At 41.7% G+C, this 20,468-nt stretch overlaps 1 protein-coding gene across 7 annotated transcripts in view; it reads left to right on the top strand.

Moving 5' to 3' along the window:
• Positions 1-20,468, top strand: part of TRIO (trio Rho guanine nucleotide exchange factor) — a 324,357-nt gene that overhangs the window by 214,573 nt on the left and 89,316 nt on the right. For all 7 annotated transcript variants that reach the window (XM_045566321.1, XM_045566324.1, XM_045566326.1 and 4 more), the window contains 12 exons: positions 2,668-2,862; positions 2,963-3,078; positions 3,870-3,936; positions 4,549-4,658; positions 5,548-5,617; positions 6,236-6,325; positions 8,230-8,322; positions 10,548-10,659; positions 12,350-12,540; positions 14,497-14,598; positions 18,062-18,204; positions 18,787-18,886. In XM_045566321.1, the coding sequence (XP_045422277.1) occupies positions 2,668-2,862; positions 2,963-3,078; positions 3,870-3,936; positions 4,549-4,658; positions 5,548-5,617; positions 6,236-6,325; positions 8,230-8,322; positions 10,548-10,659; positions 12,350-12,540; positions 14,497-14,598; positions 18,062-18,204; positions 18,787-18,886 (1,389 nt within the window). The remainder of the gene's footprint in view (positions 1-2,667; positions 2,863-2,962; positions 3,079-3,869; positions 3,937-4,548; positions 4,659-5,547; positions 5,618-6,235; positions 6,326-8,229; positions 8,323-10,547; positions 10,660-12,349; positions 12,541-14,496; positions 14,599-18,061; positions 18,205-18,786; positions 18,887-20,468) is intronic.

Below are 20,468 nucleotides of genomic sequence, written 5' to 3' on the forward strand. Positions count from 1 at the left end.
CATTAAAACACATATCTGCAGAGACTGCCTCCTTCTTTTAGCCCAAAACAGTTTCAAAACTCTTTTAGGGTTACCTTGTCAACCTGTGGTGTTTTGTTTCTCAAAGTTTTTGAGTATACATCCTTTGTATGTTTTCAGAAGCACCTCCATTTTTGTTTTTCTTTTCTTTTTAATTTTAGAATATTACAGGGGTACAAACTTTTGGTTACATGAATTACTTTTGTACAGTGAGTCAAAGTCAGAAGTGTGCCCATCCCCCAGATAGTGTACATTGTACCTGTTAGGTGTGAGGGAGAAAAACACATATACACATACATGCAGTTGGTGGTTCATCCGTATAAAATGTCTCTGGAGTGATCCCCAGGGGGGCTGGTGACAGTGGAAGGTGGGGTGAGGAGAGTTTTCACTTTGTATCTTTTTAAACTCTTTTCTTGAATCCTGTCAATGTATTTTTAAAATACTAATTAAAATAAAAATTTACCGAGATATGAAATTTTTATGAATTAGCAGATTTGTTGTACTTAATTTTTATCACCATCTATCATTCAACAATTATTTACTGAGCACCTACTGTGTGCCAGGAATTACTGGGCTTATGGATTGCACATTCCAGTTAGAGACATAGACAATAGCGTGATAAATGAGGGGGGAGGGAATCTCACACACTCTCTCTCTCTCTCTCTCTCTCTCTCCCTCTCTCTCTTTCTCTCTTTCACTGTCTCTCTCTCTCAAGAAGAGAAAAAAACAAAGACATGGGGGCAGAGAGGGTTGCAATCTCTGATAGAGCGAGGGAAGGCCTCTTTGAGAACCCTTTTGACTATCTGATTAGCATTTTTTGCTTCAGTGAAGTTTATGCGCCAAAGATATATCAATCTGCTAGGCTTCACTTGTAGGAAATCTTTCATGTTGTATGTAGTGTCATGTAATCAGTATCAGCCTGTTGGTGTTATATGCAACAACTGATATATTTTATGATGTGTGTATAGAAATCTTTCTTTAGCTTCTTGGTGTTTTTTGTTTTCTTTTTTAATGTAGGCAAGCAGCTTGCCTTTTTTGTCTTCATTTTTGTGTCCCAGCACTTTAAACACTAAATAGCTTTCTTAACCTCTTAAAGGTATACATACACATAGTTTACAGTGCCCTCCACAGATGGCATGGGTGACAGTGGAAGAGATATCAATAAGCCACACAAGCAAATATCCCTGGCCTATGGAGGTGACATTCTCACAGGACAGAGACAAGCAGTGATCCTAACAGATACATTGCACCCTCTGTCAGAAGGTGGTGTGTGCTGTGGGAAAAACCAGAGCAGAAGGGCAGTTGGGCAGGGGGCCAGCTGCGGTTTCTAGGTGGTCCGAGAGGGCCCGCTGGAAGCCCATTGAGAAGGTGGCCTCTGTCTGAGCAGAGATGTGAAGGAGCCATGGAGGCGTCTGGGAGAAGAGCATTCCAGGCAGAAGTGCCCGTGCAAATACCCAGGGAGGGCTCTATCCTGGAGCCGGCAAGGTCGCTAGGCAGCGGCTGCTGAGGAGTGCTGGCAGTCAGTGGTCCTGAGGGTATTTGTGTCTGAAGTATCTTGACAGCTGGCTTCGCAGCTTGCCCAGTGAATTCCAGCTGAAAACTTTCGTTTCACAAGCTAAGGTAATTTACCTGCGTTTTGAGCTCTGACTTTCTTCCTTTGGTGGATGGGAGATTTTAAAGTCAGTTTCCTGAATATTCCTCAAAAAGATTTACTAGTTAAATAAAGCTTAATTGAGAAAAGCAGGTTCCACAGCGGAAGAGTAACTTACATCTTTGAAAATGCTAGGGGAATGTTGAAGGGGGCATAGTAGTATTAATAATAATAATTAGTAATAATAACCAGTGAAATGGATGTGAAGAGAAAGATGTTGGGAAATCAGTTCAAATTGCCGTATAGTATCTGTAACTGTTATTTTATGGCTGTCTTTACCTTTATGACGAATAATAAAGTATACTTAGTAAAAGATCTTTTCTCCATAAAATGAAATAATCATCTTGCGAAAGAGAGAGTTCTCAAACAGCAACAAAATTTAAAATACCTCTATGAAGATACCTTCCTGACTAGTGAATTTCCCTCCGTATCTCCTGAGAGTTAAGAGAAGAAGTGAATGTGTTGTGGGGGAGCTTCGCCAGGTTCGTTGAATGCCTCCAGGAGCACAGCCTGCGCCCCAGGAAACTGGAATGTCACACGGCCACTTGCTCTAAAAGGGCTGAGGGTCTAACTGGGCACTTAGAACAAACTGGTGCATAAAGCAATGGAGGTGCCATCCGCACAGCTGCTCTGTCACGAGCACATGTGTGTTCAGCAGAGGAGAGGGATAGAATTGTAGAGAAGCTCCTCAGTGAATGTTCCTCCTTTCATTCATTCTGCAGACTCCTCCTCAGCATCCCCCAGATGAAGACACTGTTGAAAGATACTCTGGACTTTTTCTTTGAGGTCATGAAAGTGCCATTCATTGTGGAAGAGCTGAGGAGAGCCGGCTAGTCTAGAACCAGGGAGGTGGATTGGATGGACTCGGGGCTTTAGCCTAAGTTCCTACCACCAGCCAGTTTTTCCCTGTTGAGAGCTCAGAGTTGTAGGCAAGTCGCCACTATGTTTCTGGCAGTTGGGTTCATTTGCTTCACAATACTTTCCTGTTGTTTTTGCAGCAAACCAAAGAGAGAGTAAAGCTATTGATACAGCTGGCTGATGGCTTTTGTGAAAAAGGGCATGCCCATGCAGCAGAGATAAAAAAATGTGTTACTGCAGTGGATAAGAGGTACAGAGATTTCTCTCTGCGGATGGAGAAGTACAGAACCTCTTTGGAGAAGGCCCTGGGGATTTCTTCGGATTCCAACAAATCGGTAAATTGCCTTGTACAAACTGAGTAAGTCATGGTCTTCTTCCTGATTTCCCTCTTTACTGATTTAATTAACTGAGTTCATCGGCACTTTTATTCCACAGAGTAAAAGTCTTCAGCTAGATATCATTCCAGCCAGTATCCCTGGGTCAGAGGTGAAACTTCGAGATGCTGCTCATGAACTTAATGAAGAAAAGCGGAAATCTGCCCGCAGGAAAGAGTAAGCCTGTCTTTAAGAGTCTATCAAGAGTCATTGAAAAAGTGAAGAAAATGTCATTTAGACAGAGAATTTTGTGTGCTTTGAAATCAAATAGCACTGAGACTTTGTTGCTCTGAATGTGCTTCATTTTTTCAGCATAGAGTTCACTGTGGTTGCTCTCCCCTTATCACCTAGTTTAGAAACAGTGTCGTGTTTTATCCTTGTGCCTTTGTTTCATATGGAGTTGACGAATTGTTATTATTAGGTAGTAATACTAAGGAGAGAAAAATTAATAGCACAAATTTAGGTGCTTTAAAGTTGCCAGTGAGTAAACTACTGTATGTAAAGAAAGACAGGATTACTCTAACCCAGTGGTTCTCAATTGGGAGCAATTTTGTCCCCCTGGGGACATTTGGCAATGCAAGGAGACACTTGGTTGTCACACAATGGGGAAGGGGAGGGGAGCTGGCATCTAGTGGGTGGAGACCAGGGAAGCTGCCAAGTGTCCTACAGTGCAGAGGACAGACAGCCCAACAACAGAGAGTCACCCAGCCCAAAATGTCAGTGGTGCCGAGCTGAGAGATCTGTAGGTGTCTCAGTAAAATATTTTCAAAAATCTTTTTTTCCCTTTGAATTAGAGGCTGGATACTACTGTTCTGTCTGTTCTTGATGTACCTCTCCAAAACCATTACTTTAGGACCAAAACTTTTAGACTCTCTTTATTCTTCCATGAATTCATAAAAGTGGATAGTGAAATAAACACGCGTCCTGACTGTGAACTACACTCTGCTCCTTGTCTTCCTCTGTTTAAGGTTCATAATGGCTGAGCTCATTCAAACGGAAAAGGCTTACGTAAGAGACCTCCGGGAGTGTATGGATGTAAGTAAGTTTTGTTTGTTTGTTTATATTGAGTATAACCTTGCTACTTTATTCTCACCTATTGGTAGTTCTTAGAATAATCGCAATTTTTTGGTTATTTTTGAAATTTAAAGTGTGCTTAAGCAGCCGGTTTCATGTTTCTGCACTTCTGTGGAGTTCCAGGCTTGTTTTCCACGCATTACAGAGATGATACAGCATTAATCCTCGCGCTCCATGTATCACATGATGGCCTGACTGACATTCCCTTTGTACAGAATTTTACAGCAGCTCCAGAGAAATGTGCCTACTGGTTATGATTGGCAACTAATACTCAGTAGTGTCGTGGATATTTGTTGTACTGTGTGGAGTAGGTTAAATCCGAAGTCTGAGGCTGGAAATATGTTTAGAGTTAAGCTAAAAGTGTAGGAACCCTTCTCTCAAGTATTAACAGCAACTGAAGGGCTTTTTTAGAAGAGTTTTTCAGGTTTTGTAAAAGGTTCCATTCATTCCTTCATTATGTTTTCATTCATACGTTAATTCTGAGAATGTGTAAATTTACAGATGTCAGGAGTAGCTATTTCTTGGAAATTTGGTGTTGATTTTGTCTAATCCCCGTGTTTCCCTCCCGGCCAGACCTACCTGTGGGAAATGACCAGCGGTGTGGAGGAGATCCCGCCTGGCATCGTGAACAAAGAGCTCATCATCTTCGGAAACATGCAGGAAATCTATGAGTTTCATAATAAGTGAGTGGCCCTATCTGTGGGGAGTAGTTAACTCGTGCAGTCTAGCTACCGTGCTGAGGTGTCATAAGAAATAAAAGTTTCCAGTTGAATTAAAGCAGGTCTCGATGATTTTGTTGTAATTTGAATTAAGTCTATCAGCCTTTCTACAGAAAGACTGACATTCTAGAGACTCTTTTAATAACCTCAACTTTATATTTGTACCGATTTTCTACAGAAATAAGATTAGGAAAGCTGTGGAAATGTGTTTGTGGGAGCCTGACTTCTTTCCAGCCCGGTCATCAGCTGCTGCCTCAGTTACTTCTCAGGGTTAAAAGACAGCAGAGCCCCCCACGGGACTGCGGGCCTGTGGTGTTTGTTTGGTCTTTTATGAATAAGAGGGAGGGGAGGGACTGAGGAAGGAACAGACATGTAGTCTGAACAAATAAGATGTACTTTCCACTGGCCACAGGAGGTGCGTGATTTTATTTTTAATATCTTAAAAAAGCAGCGGCAGCAGAAGTTCCTCTGGGTGGGGTCTGTGCGGCCCACTGCCTGTGGTGAGATGACACCAGGGTCGCAGCTAGTGGGGTCTCCTCAGTCCCCTGCCCCTACCCCTACCCCAGCAGAAGGCACAAAAATGCCAGGTGGGTTTTTCCATTGAGGATTTATGTCCCTAAATTTTATCCTTAGCTACTAAACACTAGCATTTTCCCAGAAGTAAGCTGCTAGGTTAAAATTCCTGTTAGAAAAGGTTTGAAGGCTAAACTGGTTAGCTGCTTCTAGTTAAGAGCTACACATTTTGTTAGTTCTTAAACTCCAGAGGGCACAGATTTTTCAATTCCTAGCATATCTCTCTAATAAAATGTTTTTAAAAACGTTCATAATATGATAACATTTTCATTCTCTGCAGTATATTCCTAAAGGAGCTGGAAAAATACGAACAGTTGCCAGAGGATGTTGGACATTGCTTTGTTACATGGGTAAGGAAACCTCAGCTACTTATTCTCTGGTATTGGGCGGCATTGAAGGACGTTAGAAGGGATGTTGTTTATTTCTTTCAAGTCACCATCTTCTGATATCCGTACATGCAGAGAAACAGACTGCACCTCAAGGAATTACATTCTACATAACTAGAATTGCTAGTAGTTATTATGGAATGAGTTGTTTAATGGCAGTAGAGATGATTTGAAATAGAATATTTAGTGATTCGGGGCGCTCCTCAACCCTGGGGGTTCCCTGATAGATGAGTGCCCGGTGCTGATCCGGGGATTGTCCAGTCTGGAAGGGAGGCAGACAAGCGAACCAGGGGTCGTGGGGTCGTGCTGTGAAAAGCCTACAGCCAAGGTTTACACACACGGCTATGGGAAGAGTGAGGGCAGGTGTCCAGCCCCAACTTGCTGGGTAGGGGAGGCTTTTGGAGGTGCATGGTATCAGGAGGATACGTTTCTTATTTCAGTAGCTCTTTTGTAAAAATAGAGTTTCTTATATTTGAGGCTTAAATTTGTTGTATCCACACAGCTTCTTTCCTATATAAAAGTTTATCATATTTGTTGCAGTTTGAATGAGATATTCTAATTTTTATTTATTTTTGAATATAGGCAGACAAGTTTCAGATGTATGTCACATATTGCAAAAATAAGCCTGATTCTACTCAGCTGATTTTGGAACATGCAGGGTCCTACTTTGATGTAAGTAGTAGATTCCTAAAGAAGCTGTGAAATTTTCCAAGTTATATACATAAAATGCAACATTACTCATAACTTTCACCCAAATGGTGGTGCAGTTGTTTTATTTTCATTTTTATCATGTTTATGTTGGGATAGTCTTATATTTTCTTCTGTTTTTAAAAGATTCTATTCAAGTACTAGAAGCCTTGTATCTTATATATTATATCATATATATATATATGATATATATGAAATTCAGATTTTAATGTGTACACATGTTTAATATGTATATATGTTTGTATGTCATTACTTTATATATTCAATTCATTAATTTTTTACATATAATATTGTGCACAGAAGATATAAACTATTAAGTTAAGCTGCTTTTCCCTCTCTATAACAAAAATAAATTTGAATCGTGTTATTTGTTTTTCCTGTGTTAATTTCATTATGTTATGGATTTCCAAAAGTAACCTACCAATAAAATTTTACAAGTAGCAGTGTAACAACTAGGATTAATTAGAAGGTTCATTAATTGCGTTCTCATCAGAGTAAACAGAGATCATCTGGGGAAAGATATTGCAGGAAGGTTATTTAGCACAAAAGGGATGGAGCCTTATGCCATGATACACAGAAAGCTCTTTGGGTTTCCAAAGCGTGGTCAGATGTGTGCACAGTAAAGTGTGCCTGCACAAGTGTCAGAATCTGCTCTTACCTGAAAGTCTGGGAACTTAGGAAAAAACTTTAGTTTCTATCTGTCAGATGAAGCCCTACCTGGAGATGACCCTATTTTAGTTGTCATTCCCATGACCAGTAATTATATATCACTGCCTTTGTAAATATGAAGCCTGCTCCCAGCCCAGTGTGGCCTGTTCTTTTTAATATTTTACATGACCGTAGATCTTTGCCATTAGGTGAAACCCAACACCATGGCTGCACGCAGACTTAGTATTATTTAAGGCCTAAGCAGTGAGAGCATGTGGCACATTTAATATTTGGAATCAAAGCCATTGTAAAAATCATTGTGCCCTAAAACATCTTTAACAATATAGAAATCATGCTTTTCTAAGAGATTTCACAAATTATATGCCTTTAGTATTCATTGTACAGTTGCTTTATTTTTTAAAGAGTCTTTCCATTATAACTTACTCCATTCTCCAAGACACCTGTTACCCTTCGATTATACTTCTTTCTGGTTATAACCATTATTGAACATCTGTCAGGTGCTCGTTTAACTCTGAGCTTGGCCATCGGTGCTTAGCGCAGACTGACCAGGGTGCCCGCCTTCACAGTGAGGCGTACAGAAGGCCAGCAGATGGTTGTGTGTAAGGCAGTGGTCCCCAGCATTTTTGGCACAGGGACTGGTTTCCTGGAAGATAATTTTTCCACAGACCAGAGGTGGGGGTGGGAAGGGGCAGAGCTCAGGTGGTGACACAGCGATGGGGAGCGTCTGTGAATTCAGTGGAAGCTTTGCTCACTTGCGTACTGCACAGACCCCCCTTCCGCCATTCTTAAGTTTCATGGAAGACAATTTCCACAAAAGGGCTTGGGGAGGCACGGAGCTCTGCAGCCAGGGCCTTAACAGGTGGAGGACCAGAGGTTGGGGACTGCAAGTGTAAGGGACATAATTACAAAATGCACAGTGAAGCTCATGGGGTGAAATGTGCCACTGACCAATAATATAGATCCTCCCTTTTACCCACAAAGATCTTCCCTTTCCAGAGTATCTTCCCTCCTATGCAAGAGTAAAGTTTTAGATGCAAAATTTTTGTTAATATTCTAACAGCCTTTTAGAAAAAGGAAACTTTATTATTTCAACAGGATTAAACACTTGTCAGGTACAGTATTGGAAAAGTAATGTGTTCTCATTGCCGTTTTTTATTAGTGTACCCTACAGTAAGGTGTTTTTGTTTTTTTTTATACAGGAGATACAGCAACGGCATGGATTAGCCAATTCCATCTCTTCCTACCTTATTAAACCGGTTCAGCGAATAACGAAATATCAGCTCCTTTTAAAAGTATGTGTGGAGCATCTTCAGCCTGCAAAGTTTTATGAATTATGCATTACTATTTTGACATTTTCTCTATTTTATGTATATCACCCTGAATTTTTTGAAATGATTCCTAGTAAATTAATGTTATTTTGTTATTCATTGCCATTTATTGCCCTGCCTAATTTCTCCTTGCAGCAGTTAAATAAGAACGTATTCCTTGGTTATGCACCCAAACTGCGCTGGCTGACCTTAGTCTCTGACATAAAATGAGATCCGAATGAGGAACTGTCATTTCTTGATATTGTAATGCCCTTAGTTCCTGGTGTGGCTTGCTGACTATAGCCATCTGCTGTGCCTGATACTTTGTTGATATTAACCTCACAACGATGGCTAGTCTGCAGGTGGGGAAATAGCCCCAGAGGGTAGGAATGTGCCTAGAATCATCACCAATACCTGTTATATGGGCTCAGCTTTGAACACAGGTCTGGCCAACGCCCAGGTTTCCCACTGAAACCATGAAGAACCCACCCCCAGGTAGCTTCTTCTCGGTTATTGTCAGTCATTTATCACACACACCTTATAGGACATGTCACTCATACAGGTCACAGGTATTTGAGTCAGACTTAGCTCTGCTTTTTCTTGGTTGTGAATGTTTATAATTAAAATCACACTTGCAAAAATCTAATCGTGATTAGTCTTGACAACAGGAAGGTAAAGAAAACTTAGACTTTGTGCTAAAAATTGTCACAAAATGCATTGTAGATCATCAATACACATTTTCTTGACAACATAAAAATAATTTATAATCCCCATCTGGTGAAGTTTACCATACTATTTCCTTGGCTGGTAAATTTTATTAAGCATTAGAACATAGAAAGCATCCAGTGACAGTATTTTATGACTCCTGCTATGTTTCAGGTGCTGTCCTAGGCAGTACAATAGGGAGATATGGTGTAATTGTTCTAGATATAAAAGAAATTCAGAAAATGGAGTTATGAAACTTTTACCCTTTTTGATAGTAAGAAAAATCTAGAAACAGTAAGAAGTGGCTACATTCTCTTTCACTAGGAAAGCTCTCCTGTACTTTCATATCAAAATTCCATTAAGTGATTTTATGACCATCACTGTACAGAAACACATAGTTGCTGTGAACATGAAATAAAAAGTCGGGAGGTTAATTTGTTTATATTCAGATTTGCCCTTTGCTTTCTAATTCTGCAAAGGCAGTTTAGCTCTTAGTGTCCTCAAGATTTAAGGATTTTGTTTTTAACATGTGGTTCTACTAAACTAATATTTAAATTTATAAACCCTACTTTATTTTGCGTAGAGGTTCTTCAGGAGAACAGTAAAGAAGCTACATGAAGCTTCCCAACAAGGAAGGTTTCCTACCAGTGAAGTTGTCAGCCTCAGTACACTGCATTTTTAAAGCAGTGTTTACCAGGCTGCTCAGAGTAATAGATAAACACCATCTGGTCGTGAGTGAAGGTATTTGTCTGGTGACTGAGTTACTCTAAACTGTCCAGTGTGAGACCAAAGCTGGCTGCAGGGTCACGTTCCTCTGGTGTTGACTACCAGGACACAGAAAAACTGTTGTTGCTGTTACTGACTGATAATAATCATTAATACACCAGGAGCCCACCAGAATGTGAACTTCTTGTTCCTGCTGTCATTCATTTACTAGCAAGTGTTCCTCTAAATAGCTCTGAAATGTAGTTACGTACATAGAGCTTCCAGGGAGGTGTAATTCAACCATTAGAGCTTTTCTAAACATCCTACACACAAAGGAAATTCATTTTACTGTAGGAGCTCATGTGGCGTCACTGTCAGCTGCATGGTGTAGCTGTCCCAGATTGGATGGGGCGTTTTGTTAATGGCACCAGGGTTTGGTCATGCTGAGATGGTGTGGTAGGCATGCAGCTGGACTCTGGCAGGACCATCAGCTATAACCGGTAGCTGATTAGCATTACTATACTAATTAAATATTTGTATTTATTATTTTTGAGGTACACTAAGTTCATCTTAAACTATATGTGCATCTGCTTTACCCTGATGTGCTGATTTGAGCAGAATAAAAACTGCCATCCGTTGATTGAAGAGGTCGTAATTTGTTTTCTATGAGAATATATGCCCAGTTGACCACAGTCTGTTTTTATCTTAAAAACTATGGGTTTTCACAGACTCCTTCATTTCTGCAAAGGTCTTGTTGATGGAGCATTCTGCAGCATTTACCCAGGTCTTGGTCTTTACAGGAGCTCCTGACGTGCTGTGAGGAAGGAAAGGGGGAGATTAAGGACGGCCTGGAGGTGATGCTCAGTGTGCCCAAGCGAGCCAACGACGCCATGCACCTCAGCATGCTGGAAGGTAACTGGACTCCACGTGGCCCCAATACGCATTTGCACAGTTTCTACTGATGCTGTTTGTAAATGGATTTCCTGAATCTAAATATCTTGGCGGTATGCCTTTCTGTTTAGTGAGTGGTTAAGAGTTTAGATGTGAGTGTCTTCTTTTTTTTAAAGAATCAGTGTCACTGCTTTTTTTTTTTTTTTTAAGGGCAACATAAATGCTTCTACCTTGTTGAAAGCCTTTTCTTGTCCCTTAACTGGAAACAGCCTCCCCACACTCTGAACTCCGTAGCACTTTATCCCACTGGCCTGAGGCTGCCTGGCTTCGCTGTGAGATGAGTGGGTGGAGGGATAGATCGAGCCCCGAGACTGGAAAATCCTTAAAGGGGCTTGTTGCTTCCCCATCTCTGTCCTGTGCATCACTTGCCTGAGCCTTGAACGTAGTAGGTTCCAGATACTGCCTATGCAGTTGAATTCGGTGTGTAACGTGGTAAAGAGGAAATTAGATAAATATGTTCAAAAATTATTATAGCAATCTTAGTTTCCATGAATGCTTCTGTTTAAGAAAGCTTTTTCTGTGTTGAAAAGCTTAGCTCTTAACAAGTTACACAGAATTGTTTATAAGAATTATTTATAAATAATCCTGTTCCAAATGCTTTTGCTAGCTTGTGTCGTTATTATCAGTAATATTGAGCAATATATCAGTTCGCACATAGGCGCTGCTGTGTGTAGTGGAGACCCAAAACTCGGAAGCCAAGTGAGACCAGTTTTTCTTTGTCTGAGGTAAAATGCTGAGCTCGTATAACAGCTCTTCATGACGGCATCAAGGACTCAGGCTATGTTCCAGCTAGTTTCTCTCCATCCCAGATGTTGTCCTATTGGCTCTGTATAGAATGTTTCAGGACCATGATAACATTCCATCTAGCAGGAAGTGGGAAAGGAGGGCAGATGGGCAGAGACTACCAGTCGTACCCATCGCTGTCCTCATTGCCTGGCTGCTCTGAGCTGCGCAGGGGGGCTGGGGAATGGAGTGCTTATTTTGAGTGGCCCTAGAGGGAGCTTCTGCTGTCAGGGAAGGGAAGAGTAAGGGGCAGCCAGTGCCCCAGGTGTCACTTTACTAAGCCCTGGTGACTTCAAGTCCAGGTGATAAAGCAGGCCATATCCTCCAAGAGAGGAACAGTGGTGAAGGCCAGCGTTTGCCATGAGCATGGCTGGTTCTCATGCAGAATGTCACAGAAGAGGGAGGGCTCACCAAGGACAGGCAGTGGGGATGTCTCCAAGGAGCAAGACCGGATCGGTCCTTGAAGAAAGGCTGGACTTGAGTTGAATGTCTGGGAAGGGTGTGCCGGGCTGAGGAAGCAAAGGGACTTGGGATTGAGGCAGGAGTGTGGGTGGGGGCTTAGAGAAGAGTGGGGGGAACTCTTCCAGAAGGAGGGGGAGGTTTGGAATGGTGTGGGAGAGGGCTGAAGAGAGGTAGGGAGTTCAACTACATCTCAGGTGGTGTGAAGGGAAAGTATATGCAAAGTGGTATCTTAGAATTATCCTTTGTGGGACAGGTTAGCAGTGGGGAGACTAGAGTCAGGGCAACCCAAATCTGAGGTTTAATTGATAGGCATTTTGCAAAGGTTGAAGCAGTAATTAATAATGCTCTCTTGTGCATCATTTATTTTTCTTTTAAATTGATTTGCCTACTTTTTTTCATGTTGTAGGGTTTGATGAAAACATTGAGTCTCAGGGAGAACTCATCCTACAAGAATCCTTCCAAGTGTGGGACCCAAAAACCTTAATCCGAAAGGGTCGAGAACGGCATCTCTTCCTTTTTGAAATGTCCTTAGTATTTAGTAAAGAAGTGAAAGATTCCAGTGGGAGAAGCAAGTACCTTTACAAAAGCAAATTATTTGTAAGTATAGGTGTCCAGAATCGTTAAGTCTAAACTAACACAATCGCAACCTTTTTGTAGGTGAGAAAAAATATCATTTCTTGCCCTCAGTTTAACTTCCCAATCTATCCTAAAATGTGAAAAAGTCTGAATTGTAATGTTTTCATCTTTGGTGAAATTCTGTCACCCTTGGGTCCACTAGAGGGCGTGCTGGAGTTTCATAGACTTAGGAAACCGGCCCTTTATAAACCCCGGATCATCTAACTGTGGCATAAGGAGACATTTTATAAGTGAATTTAGATCACTTATCTCCTGTGTGCCTTAACTAGCTTTATAAATACATTGATCATATCAGATTATGATTAACTGTAAACTCTCATTATAATTAATTTTTCATCCATAAACATTGGTGTACATTCAAGCACCCTTACCAGGTAGCTCCCTGTAGATTTCTTAGTGATGAGATTTGATATTTTTTTCATTAAAAATAAATTTATGGAAAATAAATGCACAAATAAAGTTATAGTTCTTTATAGTAAAATATCATTATTAGACAAAATATATGAAAGCAAAAATGAAGTTTGAAAGATTCACAGCCCCACCTACGTGGGGACAGGTGCCCTTCAGTGTTCGTCTGATCCAGCGATGCGTTTTAATTCTTATTTTACCTGTCAGCGTACTTCTTGGCAAGAGAAATGTACCCGGTGCCATTTTGTTACTACTAGCCAGCTTAACCAGTATCTTTATGATACTGCATGTGTACAGTCAGAAAAGCCCGAGACCGGTGTAGTCCCCTGGGCCCACTGTACTTCCGTCCTCCTTAGCAGGCCATCTCTCAGGGGCTGGCAGCGCAGAATTGCTGGGCAGGGTTGGGCAGAGGGAAGGATCGGGTGACACTAAGGAGAAATCACCATCCAGAAAAGAGTAGAAAATGGCAATGGAGTTGGGTTTCTTTGTGACAGATCACTTATATTAATAAATATTGGTAAATGTTTGCAGTTAGGACAACTTATACATTTTTATGATTGTCGTATATTAATTAAATTCCCAAAGTAATAAAATATCCCCAAGTATGGAAATCATCTTAATAATAATCTGGAATTTGCAGGTTCCAACTAATGGTTTTCATACCGTTTTCTTTGGCTTCTGTCCTATTTGAGATTGTCTTTTGGATCACAGCTTGCCTTACATCATTTTAGGTCACATTCTGACTGGAGAGAAAAAATGCAACGTTTCTGGCTAGTAATTACACTAGCTGGCTTTAATCTGCCTTTAGAGACCAAGCTAGGCTGTTTGAGAAGCCGATACATCTTCACTTAATTTATCTTTTAAAAGTTAAGATTTCCTCAGAGGCCACCTCTGGAGCTCTAGATTATGAATCACTTCCTTTGCTGGAAGGAGAATGCGTCAGGGGTAAACTTGACTGAGGGGGAGGGGCTGAAGATGTGGGCCTTCGTCTGTGCTCTTCCGTGTTCTGCATACATCACAGGGCGCAATTCTGCCTCTTAGCCCTTAAAATTATTAGTGAAACACTAAAAGTTAATACTATTGATAAATTGGAAAATAACTGAGCTGTTAAAACAGCTACATCATTAATGCTGAAAATTCATGGTGGCAGCCCTTTCAGAATTAGGAAAGACTTATTTTGTTGCTTATAGGATTGAAAATAGTCAAATCTTGATTTTCTAAATAGTAGAATTTTCAGATGTTTTGATTTCCTTCCTCTGGATTTTTTTGTTTAGTGACCTGTACCTCTAAAGTGCTCAGAGGAAGTAAAAGATGAAACCAACTTTTAAGAACAAAATCTCTAAATTTTCTCATTTTAACTAAAATGAGACCTAAGATTGCCCATCAGTGTAAAGGACTGTGTTATTACCAACATGACTGCAAGTAACCAAAAACGGTTTTCTTAGTCTCTGTTCTATATCCTGCCAGAATTTTACTGTCACCTAATTATATAATTGTCTTTTTATCCAGACCTCAGAGTTGGGTGTCACAGAACATGTTGAAGGAGACCCTTGCAAATTTGCACTGTGGGTGGGGAGAACACCAACTTCAGATAATAAAATTGTCCTTAAGGTATGTTCACTTGAAGCTGGGGAGTGTGTGTGCGGAAAGCTTATTGTGGCCGCTGGTGCCTTCTTGGCTGTTGCTGAAGCATGTCATTTTGTGCGTGTGTGGGCATGTGTGTGTGTGCTCTGTGGGATTGCTGACTACCAGAAAAAGCATAGTGGAATAAACTCAGTTAGGTATTCTGAAGATGAAGAACTTGAGCTGAACTTTCGCTTGCTTCCTAAAAGAGCAAATGAAGGAAAGGTGTTTTTAAACTTCTCCCATTCTTCCTGTCTTAGAATTAGTTGATTCTATAAGAGATGCAGGATGTTGGGGTATTGGAAGAACAAGATACAGACCAATAACTCTCATTGCACACTTGACCTTGAATTTCCAAAGGGAAAAAGTCCCCTGGTGCATTTGTGAGGGCCTTTGACAGGAAGTTGAGGCCAGCTGTGCCAAGTGTCTTCATGGAGCCCTTGGCTCTTTTGGCTTAATAGTTTGGGGCACAGACAAAAGGGGAATGATTATCAATGACAGGGTTTGGTACTTTTATGTTTTAAAGTTCAGCAGCACTCAGGGTGCTTTGGGGTATATAGGCTTTGGGGGAGGAAAATATCTCTGGATATTTGATTTGAACTGTCTTGGTGATACTAACCTCTCTCAGGAATGGTACAGGACTCTCAGGGGGTCTTACATACTTTCCTCCTCTGCATTTGAGGAAATACAGATGGAACTGTCTTTTTATGCCATCTGGAAAAACCATAAGCAGCTTCAGGATGTTTGGAGGAAGATGTAGCTAAGATCTGTAGAATGCTGGGAGACAAGCCAGAAGGGTAATGATTCTCTGGTTTGTGAACTTGCATGTTACCTCTTGTGTCTCTTGCATACCTTTTCATCTCTCTTCGGTATTTCCAGTGACTGTGAGTTATTCATCTGTGCGTTTCTCTTTCAGAACCTGTTCTTTAGTGGAAGCCATTGTGTTTTTAAGATCTTTGTTCCCATGTAAACAATGGATTGTTCTGCAGTGAATATATGATTACCAACCCAGTGTGTTCTTGTTAGTACTGGCATAAAGCCCTCTACAATATAAATTGCACTGATAGCTAAATTTAAATTACTGAATTTTTCTAAGACATAAAATTTTTAAAGTATACTCAGGACCTTGAAACTTGCAACTTTATATGAACTATCCAGATTAATTACAGTGGCAGAGACCAAAAGGTGCTTCTAAGAAATAGTGCCAGATATTTTAGCCAGATATGGACTGTTTTCATTTAGGACATAATAAAATGCTCAAGATACAATTGAAGGATAAGGCTTCCTGCAGGCTTCACCAGATGAAAGTTTTCTAGGGAATTTTTGGATAATATCTTTCTTCCAAGGAGATACTAAAGGAAATGATGCCCTCTTGAATTTCAGAGATTGCTTTACAGTGGTGGTGGTAGTGATGATGGAGATAGTGGTGGTGAAAGTATAGTTGCTGGTGGTGAGGGTGTGGACGAAGGTAGTGGTGGTCTAGGTGATGGTGGTGGGAGTTGAGAGCGTAGATGGTGTTGGTATAGATGTTGGTGGTAGTGCCGGTATAGATGGTTGTGGTGGTCTAGGGTGGTGGTGAGGGTATAGACGAAGGTAGTGGTACAGATTTGGGGGGAAGGTCCAGGCAGTGGTGGTGATTAGGGTGCAGACGGAGTGGTGATATGGTGGTGTGGATGGTAATGGTGATGTCCTAGTAGCCGCAGAACAAAAATTTGGTCTTTTTTGCTTCTGTAGTCTGGAAAGGAGAATTTATTTCTAAGTCCTTACTTAAACAGATTGGGACTACTAAGAGTATGAAACAGATTACTCCCTTCTCTTAGCCAGGTAGGATTTTTTGCTTAACACTTTGGCTGTTACCTTTCTCCTATTATTTCTGAAAAAATGGACATCTTTTTTTCTTGTTTAATTTTTTTAAGGTTAGTTAAGAGAATTAGTTTCCATAAATGTCATGATCAATTTGTATGAGAATTCTTTTTTATTTCTGAACCATATTAACAGTTTTCCTCGGTTGTTTCCAAACTCTGCCCAATGTTCTTTCACGGGTATTTCTCTTTGTTTAACCTTCCAAATATCGTAATCAGGCATTTAAATTCCAAAAGATTTGTAGTTTTTAAAGTTTTCTTTCCTTGGACACTTACTTCACATATGAACCCCTGTTCCCTTAAATTCCAAAAGATTTGTAGTTTTTAAAGTTTTCTTTCCTTGGACACTTACTTCACATATGAACCCCTGTTCCCTGGGCTTTCTGCCTTCTCCCTGCCTCAGCCCGAGGAGGCATTGGTCTCCCCACTGTCATGCATCAGATCTGCAAAGAGGGAGCTAGAAGCTTCCTTTATCCTTCTTCCATTTCCCTGTCACTAGCCTTAAGTAACTTTACAGACATACCCTCCACTTAAAACATTGTATATAGAAAGAGAGTTATCAGATCAGTTTTAATTTCCTTTCCCAGCATGGGCTTTGATTTTCTGTTTTTAAGAAAGGACACACAATGAGAAATGTTGGGTTCTCCTCCCTTCATGATCTCATCTGTGATCCCACTGACAATTATTTTAATCATTTACAGGGAATTATGCTTATATCATAGGAGGTTGATGTTTTCCGTAAGGAAATTAGAAAACTGTTAGTAAGGCCCAGAACATGTAAAAAGAAAAAAGAAAAAAAACACCTCCTTTGAGAGGCAGAGTATAAAAAAAAAAAATCTGGAAAAAGTGATGTCATATGTGTTCATTCAACAGATGCTATTGAGTTTCTACTCTGTGTCATTGTCAGGAAACAAGTCTCCGAAGTTTTGATGGCATTGGGGGTGAATCCACCATGGGTGATTGGCAGCTGGTGACCTGGGCACATTGCTTGCTGTGTCTGTGGGTGCCTCAGTTTCTCATTTATAGAACGAGGATGACGGAGGCCCCTACCAGAGAGCCCTTGTGGGAATGAGTGAGAGATTGCCCGGGAAGCACTTAGCCTGGCATAGGGGGAGGGAGGGAGCAGAGTAAGGGTGGCAAGTGCTGTTCGTGACTCCAGCAGATGAGGCAGGAGGTCACAGGGATTGGTTCAGTGTCCTGCTGACAGTTTGCGAGCCCCTGACCAATGCACGGCAAAGTCTTTGCCTGAGTAGCCTCCAAGACGTTTTGGTTTGTGGGTGGCTGTGTTTGCTTAGTTGGCCAGGGATGCTTAAAAGATTTTGGGACTGGAGAGTGACCTATTATTAGAAAAGTCAGAGATGTGGAATAACGTATATGCTATAAGATAAAAATGGTTTTGATGAAAAAATGTTTTAAAATAGAGTCATAAATATTTATTTGGTGGCAAATTAGTAGGATGTGGTTGCTTTTCTCCTGAAAAGTTATTTTGAAAATGGGAAAGTCAAGGAATGCAGGAGACCAGAGGGTGGGCAGCGCAGGGCCTGGAAAGGGTCCTTCTGCGTCCTGAGTGATTCTGACCCCTTGTTAAGGCTTCCAGCATAGAGAACAAGCAGGACTGGATAAAGCACATCCGCGAGGTGATACAGGAAAGGACGATTCACCTGAAAGGAGCCCTGAAGGAGCCCATTCACATTCCCAAGACAGCTCCAGCCACGAGGCAGAAGGGACGGAGGTGAGTGCTCCAATGTGTTTGCAGGTTTGTTGGTCTGATAGGGAGGGAGCGAGGCAGGGTTAGCTTACCATTTTTCAAAAATCATTTTTCTCAAACGTTTTAAAGGAATAGGTTTTTAAAACTACCACTTGTATATAACATCATTCTTGGTAATGAAACTGCTTTGTCAAGACAAGAGCCTCCATTGGCTTAAAGTAAGTGAAGGCCTGTGTGCGTCTCCTTCACCGTGCCCCTTTCCCACCCAAGCGCTATTCAGTGCACGTGTGTAAATCACACTGTGACCTTGGACAAGTTACATACAGCATCCAGACATTTTTATTTTCTCGTTTCTAGAATTGAAACAATCCTATCAACCATATTTTACAATGGTGAGAATTCAGTGGAATGATATATTTTAGACATTTAGCACAGTGCCTAGCAAAAACCCCATGCTTGATATAGAGTGATGTGTCATCGTTAGCATATGGTGGTGGCGGGCAGTCACCAAGACTGACATCCACTTCTTTAAACGAGTCGGTTATTTCTCCAGGGACTGATGGAGCCCAGCAGTGTCAGGTGTTAAAAGTTTCTTTATACTGCCAGGGATGGAGAGGACCTGGACAGCCAAGGTGATGGCAGCAGCCAGCCTGATACGATCTCAATCGCCTCCCGGACGTCTCAGAACACACTGGACAGCGACAAGGTAAGCTGTCCCCAGCACTTTCTGTGGGGAGGTGAATTTGGCTGGCCTCTGGTCAAAGCAGCCTCTTCCTCTCTGTAACTGACAGTTCATCATCATCATTTTCAAACATTCGCTGTGTGCCAGGAGCAGTGCCAGGACCCCGTGGGCTCAGACTCTGGGGGCTCAGGATCAAAAACCTTGAACCCTGAGGATTCAGGAGAAGCCACTCACTCTTTGCAGCACAGTTGCAGGCTGTGAAGACAATGTGCTGAAGCTTTGTGTTACTCTTAAGCAGAACCTATCATGTGAAATAGAGTCCTACACAGAACCCCAGTATACGTTGTCCCTTAGTCTGTTTAAGATGACGAGCGCTCCTCCAGTGATTCAGAGAGACACAGGAAGGAAATACTTTATTACTTACAGGTCCTGGGCTTACACGGAGGCCACACACATGGAGAGAGGGGGACCCGTGGGCCAATGCCTTTGTTTGGTCCAGGGCATTGTCCAGACAGGGAGTGATAATGGATGAGTTTAAAGCAAGCAGGCATGAGTTTCAGGAGGTCATGTTGTGACTGAGAGGTGGTCACTGCGGTGTATCTGCACAGCCCGTATGGGGTATTAGGGTGAGCGGGGCTTGTATAGTAGCTTACATCGAGCTGTCCCATCTGTCCCATAGGGAGGTGGTCACCAGGAGGAAGTTGTATAAGGCGGATGTCTGGATCGACCGTGTTGGAGAAACTGGGGGTGGGGAGGTGGAGAACTGGAAACTGTGTCAAGGGTGACTGAGGCCTGCTTCTAGTGTGAGAAAGTTAAACTTGTTTTCAAAGTGGATGCTGAGGCAACATAAAGCCATAAGAAACATTACAGCGTAGAAAAGTGGAGCTGCTCTGGTGGAAGCAGGGTACCCCAGCATCCTCGCCGGTGGTGCCTTTGTAGAACCCTGGGGTGTAGCTGGGGTGTAGCAGGGCACAGCTGTGAAAGTGATGACCACTGGGAGGACAGATCTGATTTTTATCCAAAGTTTATGTGGGTATACCATCTTTGAAAATGGCCTGTAGAGTACATGATTTCGTCTTGGTAGAGTCCAAAAAGCCTACTGAATAAATTGACAATATAATTTCAAATCCTGGGTTTACCTGATGGACAAAAGACCAAAACACTCCTCTGGGGAAGCCAGTGGGAAACATTTATCTTAATGAATCTTCTGTCCTGCCAAGATGAGCATCTGCTCTATTCCGTTTCTGGAATGCAGAACCAAATTCTTCTTTTAAAAAATTGACGATAAATAGGGGTTTTGTTTAAATAACCATCAACTCAGAATTCCTAAGTTTCTTACCCTCTGACGAAGGCTGTGCTTTGTTACATGAGACCTGATCGTGGGACGCAGGGGTCTGTTCTTTGCACGTCGTTTCCACAGCCCACTCGTTCATAGGAGGGAGCGAGGCCCTGGCCCCGCTGGCGTCAGGAAACAATTGCAGGCAAAGGACGGAGTCCGTTATGTAGGGTTGTTTCAGATGGTGTGTTTCACGGTCCCAGACTTTGGTCTTCTCTCACTTGGTTTTGCAGAAGAATTCATGGTATTTAATGATGTAGTTTCTAGGAC

The sequence above is a fragment of the Lemur catta genome, chromosome 12 (assembly GCF_020740605.2).
Source record: "Lemur catta isolate mLemCat1 chromosome 12, mLemCat1.pri, whole genome shotgun sequence".
In the NCBI taxonomy this organism is placed as follows: domain Eukaryota; kingdom Metazoa; phylum Chordata; class Mammalia; order Primates; family Lemuridae; genus Lemur; species Lemur catta.